The sequence below is a fragment of the Pestalotiopsis fici genome (assembly GCF_000516985.1).
Source record: "Pestalotiopsis fici W106-1 unplaced genomic scaffold PFICI_Scf_1, whole genome shotgun sequence".
Taxonomy (NCBI): domain Eukaryota; kingdom Fungi; phylum Ascomycota; class Sordariomycetes; order Amphisphaeriales; family Sporocadaceae; genus Pestalotiopsis; species Pestalotiopsis fici.
This window is the reverse complement of record NW_006917091.1, coordinates 4,510,234-4,516,616: the sequence shown is the minus strand read 5'-3', so window position 1 is coordinate 4,516,616 and position 6,383 is coordinate 4,510,234. Positions and strand designations below refer to the sequence as shown.

The following is a 6,383-nucleotide window of genomic DNA, read 5'->3' as shown; positions in this document are numbered from 1 at the left end:
GAGATGACTACATGATCAATTCAAGTCGAGATATAATGCAAACAAAATACAATGATGCCCTTGAAATTTTCTCGATTGGATGCCGACATCCTCTTCATCCAAATATTCCCCTTAATGTCTTTCTAGGTTCTAGAGTATGAGATCTTAGATCTTGCTTTCACTCTTTTCTTCAACTTATCAAGGGGTCTTCAGCCCCTAATTTTGATTTCTATCATGGCAGATATAGAATCGCTCACAATTCTCGGAGCGGTGACTAATCCATGCAGTCTGCCTTATTACTCGAGTCTCAGCTCCCTGATCGCGACTGACCCATTAACTCAATACCTTTGTACGGAGAAGTTCGACATCAGTGTCCCTACTACGACGACTAGTAAGTATTCGTTTCTTTGAATCTTGTGAATAATCAACGCTGAGATATACAAACTCAATAGCTATTGGCTTCGGTGCAACAACTACCGTAACAATTATCACCACTGCTACAACTACAAGCACCCCAGTCTCTACGAGCACCGGTAGGTATTCATTACTTTTTATTCATGACAAATAGGATGATCAGGTACCGAAATCCAGGTTTGAATAATGTCAATCATATATTCCGACTGCTTAGTGCAGCTAATGCTCATTAACCTGCACAAATTTAGACCGAGAGTCAGAAACCGTGACTGAGACTGCCGATCCGACCACGTCGACCGTAACCACCTACTCAAGCATCACCTCAACGGTAAGTAAAGCATATATCAATCTTTTCGGTCATTAAGCCGCGTTTCAAAACCCTAGCCAAGGTAATTTGTCACGTATCGACCGTGATGGAGGCAGATGCAGTATGGACGATCAGAACTGAGCACAATTCAATTTATCTCACAAAAGGACATCAGATCAAATGACTAATTGCTTTTCTTTTCAAACCAGGAAACCGACTTCGCTGTAGAAACGGATTCAACAACAACAACACTAGTTGAAAATACTGCCGTGTCTGTTTGTGCATCCACTGCCTCCACAGCTGCCGCCGCAACTGAAAAGAAAAGGCGCGATCATACTCGTGGCGGGTGTGATGGCGACAAAAAGGCCTCGCGCTCTCGCCCGGTAGCTGGTCTCAAGCCGACCCCGTACGTTCAAGATGGCTCTGGCTCTGATAGTGGCTTTCCCTCCGGCCCTTCGTACGGCAGCGATGGTGGTAGTGATGCACACGGTGGCCAGCTTCCTGCATATGCTGGGGGCAGTGGAGGCGGTCATGGTTTTGAAGACTCCTACAATGGCAAAGCTAGTCACCAAGGAAGCTATGATGAGAGTTCTGGGGGTGATAGGGGTGGCAGCGGATATGATGGTCACGAAAGCGGCCAAGGGGCCAGCCACAATGGTAACAATGGCGACTACGATCTTGGTGGTAGCAACTCGAACTACAAGGGGAATGGTGGTAACGAACCTGTTCAAGCGTCTCCATACTATGGAGATAGTTGGCCTGAGACGACTCTTGACCCTTTCTACACTGACTCCGGCGGCCTGAGCCCATACGAGCCGTGGTATAGCACTGAGACTACCGCATTCACCAATCCAACGGAGACGAGCGTTCCGACCTTCGGGTCGACGACACCAACCAGTACTCCTACAGGTACCAGCAAAAGCACGGACGAGCCAACCTTGGACTCAATTATATGCAGCTGCATTGCCACTACCGTGACCTCCACTGTTACGTCGACGGGTCTAACCTCGACGGAGACTGATACAGATACTGCCATCATAACTGCGCCGACTTCCACTACGACGACGACGCAGACGGTAAAGAGCACAACGACTGAGACCCCCACCACGACACAGACCCTTACGAGTAGCACGATAGTCGCTAGCACAACAATCACACAATTCACCTCAACGACCACGAGTACAGCCATAACAACAAGCACTAACACGGGAACTGTCACCGTATCTCAGTAAAGACTCCCCCCCTTTTTCTTTTCGGAACAAGAAAATTGATGTGCTAATTCTTGCTTAACAGGGGCATCTATACAAGCCCTGCACCTGTGAGTACTTTATTTCCTTGAATCTTGCTCTTACTTTCTCTATCTGCCTTTTTTTTTTCATTTTTATGTTGGACTGGATAATTTTCTATATCCACATGGACAAGGAAGTAAGAAGGGAAAGGAGAATACTAAACACGTTTTCTGCAAAACCCACTTCTCAATTAAAAAAAAAAAAAATTATATTAAAAAAAAGAGAAAGCCCAAATCACTGACAGTAACTGACTTTGGTTGGATAGGGAGGCGACGGCTGTGGTTGTACCTATGAGGTGACCTGTGGACAAGGGTATGAGGGCCCCGAGACCAGCGACCTCGTGACGTCCGATTACCAGGACTGCATCGACTACTGCAACAAGTCCATATATTGCGAATCCTTTGCATTCGATCTCGTCAGCGGAACATGTTACCTGTATATTGGTGACGGCGGGTTCGGCGGTACCACCACCGTTTCCTTTCCGTACGCAGTCCAGGGAACCAGTGTGGCTTGCTCCGACCCGACTAGTCCTGATTGTAATTCATGAGGCAATCTTGAATTTTACCATTGGTTTTGAATCTGTCGTTGCCAGCTCTTCAGCTCGAGTGGGTATTATATTTCCTTTTCTGTATCTTTAGCCCCCTCCTTCCGCCCATTGATGAACCAAAAGACATCACAAAGAACCGGAATAGAAACTTACTGGTGGGTCGCTAGTCTTGGGTTCTTCGGGTCTTTCGGGGCAGAGATTTTATACTTGTTGTTTATGGGACTATATAATACACACTACAGTAATATATATACGACGAGGCCTATGGATCCTAATTCGAGAAGTCATCCGAAACCCCAGAGATTAACCTAAGTATGAGGCCAAAACCACTTCGAGGACGTTCATGATGGAAATAACTTCTTAGCAAATTCCTGTAGACAGGTGTTGGCTCGGATTACATGAATTAAGCTCAATAGATCAGGGCAAATTCGATGCTTCACGTCTCACAACAATGAGTCATATTTTCTACATGTCGAGTAAAGAGAAAAGAAGCATTCCTGACATCAACGTGGCCAACAAAACCGTTATAACCACCTCGAGGGATCCGACAATGACGAATCCATGGCCCCCTTTTCGTCCATCCACCTCTCCAGACGCTCCTCGCCAAAATGTACGCCCAGGAGCGCAAGTCCAAAATCATCGACATCACCAGGTCCCGCCCCTTCGAGCGCGTCGTCGAGGCGCGTAGTCAAGAGTCCCAGCAGCGGGTCTCGTGTGTTCATTGTCGCCGCGGTCGTGGCCAAGGAAGGCGGAGGAGCCGCCAGGGCCAACCGCTTCTTCCACGCATACGCACTCCTGGCCGACCAGACGCCGCGCCGCATTGTCAAGACGACGCCGCCGGCACATGACGACCAGCCAGTTTTTTGCATCAGGTAGATATTCTGCACGATTTGCGCCGTGAGTAAGGCGCGGCGAACCGATTCGACGTGGATAAAAGTGTGCCATAGACTATTATCGTCGTAGTCGTCGTCGAGATTGCCGTGTGCCTCTTGATCTTGGTCTTGGTCCGGATGATCATGACGATGACAACAGAGTCCCGGCGGAGAAGAAGAAGAAGAAGAAGAGGAAGAAGAAGCAAAGTCATGACGACAACCACAACAGCGACCCTTCTTGATCTTGTTCTCCTGGTCCGCCTTTGCGCTCGTCCACATGGCATCGCACCAGGCGAACAACGTATCCACGAGGCCGTCGGCGCGGGCGCGGGCGCGCACGTTGCCGTCAAAGAGGCCGAGGACCTGGTACGCCAGCAGGGCGTGGACGCGGGCCAGGTGCTCGAGGGTGCCGCGGGGCGGGTCGCCCATGGCCTCGCGCACGGCTTGCTCCTGGATCAGCTGATCGGTGCGGGCCTCGAGGATGCGCAGCGCCGTCTCCGTGTTGGCTGGCGTGCGGTACTGATACGTTGTGATGGCGGTGTAGGCGTCCTGTATTATGCGTGGCATCTCGCGCCGGTATAGTTCTGGGTGGATTAAGGGGTTTGTGGCGGGTGAATCTGTGGAAGTGGAAGACGATGAAGAGAGGACAGGTGCGGGTGAGGACCCCGAAACCCAGTCGAATAACCAGTTACGTATCGTGTCTACGTATAACTGTTGGCTTGATGCCAGCATTTCTTCATGCTGCTCTAGTAAGCGCTCGCGCTTCCAGCTTGAAGGATGGAGGAACCATGGCAATACTGATGACTCGGGCTTTCGAGCCGGCGTTATGTCTACGAGGGTCTGTTGACCACGACCCAAGTCATCCGAGACCAAGTTCGGGATAGTAGAGTCCAGATCTGGCAAGTTGCAAGAAAAACTGATGTCTTCATCCAGTAGTGATGCTGCCAGTAATTCGCCAGTGTCGGTTGCGTCGGCCACAAGCGCGGAAGAAGACAAGGACTGCGGCAATAGCAGCGGGGCCGGACGCCGCGGCGGTGGATAATGACAATCCGCTCCGCGCTGTATACATCTCCGACATGCCGGCGTCTGCTTTGTGCATTGACGTTTTGCCTTTGTACAAGCGGTACATGCTCGTCGCCATGGTGTATGCATGTTTGTCTTCAGTTGACAAGGTCACCAGCCGCGAGTGATCCCTCTGTAGCTGTTCAAGTCAAAATCTGAGAGAAACTATGACCCCTACGTCGTACGCCCACGGTACATCTGATTCTCGCGATGGCAGTCAAAGTCTTACGTGAGGCCCCTTGCAAACTGCGGCTCCGAGTGGAAAATGTCAGCATAATTGCGGAAGACTGGCGGACAATTGTGGAGACATACGGGCCTGAGTCAACGGCACCGCTAGTATAGGCGCGGACACTGCTGACGGGTTTCCGCTGATCTATCATCGACACACTATTTTCCGCAGGCAAATTGACAAACAGTCATGTTTTGAAATGCTTGGAAGTATTGCAAAACCAGGCAGAAATCTCAAATTTCCGCTCAGCGCCCGCCAATGGACTCGAGGCTCGGAGCAGAGCCAATGCTCATGGGCAAGATGTATATAAAGTATGGCCACCGTGTCTGATCCTGATCTGGACCATCATCATCTCTTCATACAGCATCACCAATCATACAATTACACAGTGTAACAACTTTCAGCTTGAAAAATGTCTTCCAAAGTAGAACAACTACTTTCCTCCGCAGAGAGTCAAGATATCTTCAAGTCTCCAGACTTGGTTAAAGTCACCCATAAAAAGCCCTACGGGGAGGTCTCGCCGACACGGCCAGAGCTATCTCAAGCCGGTCGTACCGTGCTCATCACTGGCGGCAACAGCGGCATAGGCTACGCCGCCGCCCTCGCCTTTGGCCAAGCCGGTGCCTCGCGCGTCATCATCACCGGCCGCCGAGCCGAGGCCACGACTGAAGCTGCCGCCATGCTCAGCTCGCAAGTCTCTAGTGACGGGAACAATAACACCCAGTTCATCGGTGTTACAAACGATATTGCCGATCCCGCCGCCATCGAAAGTCTATGGAATGACCTTGAAGCCCGGAGCATTTCGGTCGATGTCCTAGTCCTCAATGCGGCGCGGTTTTCCGAAGCTCAAGGCCTCCTTGAGCGTGGCATCGAGGCTGTCTGGGGCGACTACAACGTAAACGTCCGCGCGCAGCTGCACATGGCGGAGAAGTTCTATAAACAGAGAGCTGTGGCAACCACCGGGAAAACGCAAAAGGTACGAGGTTAACCAAGCAACCCCTTGATTAGCAGAACCAAAGTTGCAAACCGTCTCTGACAACATGTTTTTAGTTTCTTGTCATGGTCTCTTCTGCTGCCATCCACCTATGGGCAGCCAATGATCCATACCCATCCTATGGTCTCACCAAAAACGCTGGCTCACTAGCCATGCAACTCATTGCAAGAGAGGCCGACCCAGAGCAGATGCAGATCGTGAGCTATCATCCAGGAGCCGTATTCACAGACGCAGCCAAAAGGGCAGGGGCGAAAGAGGATACCTTGGACTATACCGACGGTAAGACTTTTCTGTACTCAATCGCACTTTCAGAAAACGTCAATATCATGAAAGCTATAAGCAACAAATGCTGACTCGAGAATCTATGTTGCATTAGTCAATTTGTCAGGACAGTTTGCTGTGTGGGCAGCCTCGAAGCAGGCGAACTTTCTCCATGGAAGATATGTCTGGGCCGAATGGGATGTGAATGAGCTAAAGAACTTGCGGGAAAGGCTCGAAAAGGACGATAATCTCCTGCGCATTGGTGTCCACGGTTTCGAGTAAGGGAACCTTGAGGAGAAGTGGTGTCGGGTATGTTCGGTGGCTCTGTCAAGTATGTATGGAGGCAGTTGTAGAGTGTCCTTGTTTACTTGTTTACTAGACTAGAACCGGTATTAGGAAAACAAATCACTGGGTGTAGGACATAAATTA

The 6,383-nt window shown here is 50.2% G+C and overlaps 3 protein-coding genes across 3 annotated transcripts; 2 read left to right on the top strand and 1 right to left on the bottom strand.

The window, feature by feature from the left end:
- Positions 1-213: 213 nt before the first annotated feature.
- On the top strand, positions 214-2,536 carry PFICI_01360 (uncharacterized protein; the record flags this gene model as incomplete). The annotated part of the gene is made up of 6 exons (XM_007829941.1): positions 214-370; positions 432-512; positions 642-721; positions 910-1,928; positions 1,994-2,018; positions 2,255-2,536. The coding sequence occupies 6 exons, from the start codon at positions 214-216 to the stop codon at positions 2,534-2,536; spliced, it is 1,644 nt and encodes a 547-aa protein (XP_007828132.1).
- A 524-nt stretch (positions 2,537-3,060) lies between these two features.
- Positions 3,061-4,560, bottom strand: PFICI_01359 (uncharacterized protein; the record flags this gene model as incomplete). The annotated part of the gene is made up of 1 exon (XM_007829940.1): positions 3,061-4,560. The coding sequence occupies one exon, from the start codon at positions 4,558-4,560 to the stop codon at positions 3,061-3,063; it is 1,500 nt and encodes a 499-aa protein (XP_007828131.1).
- A 551-nt stretch (positions 4,561-5,111) lies between these two features.
- On the top strand, positions 5,112-6,236 carry PFICI_01358 (uncharacterized protein; the record flags this gene model as incomplete). The annotated part of the gene is made up of 3 exons (XM_007829939.1): positions 5,112-5,675; positions 5,750-5,972; positions 6,070-6,236. 3 exons carry the CDS (start codon positions 5,112-5,114, stop codon positions 6,234-6,236), a joined length of 954 nt encoding a protein of 317 aa, XP_007828130.1.
- Positions 6,237-6,383: the final 147 nt, after the last annotated feature.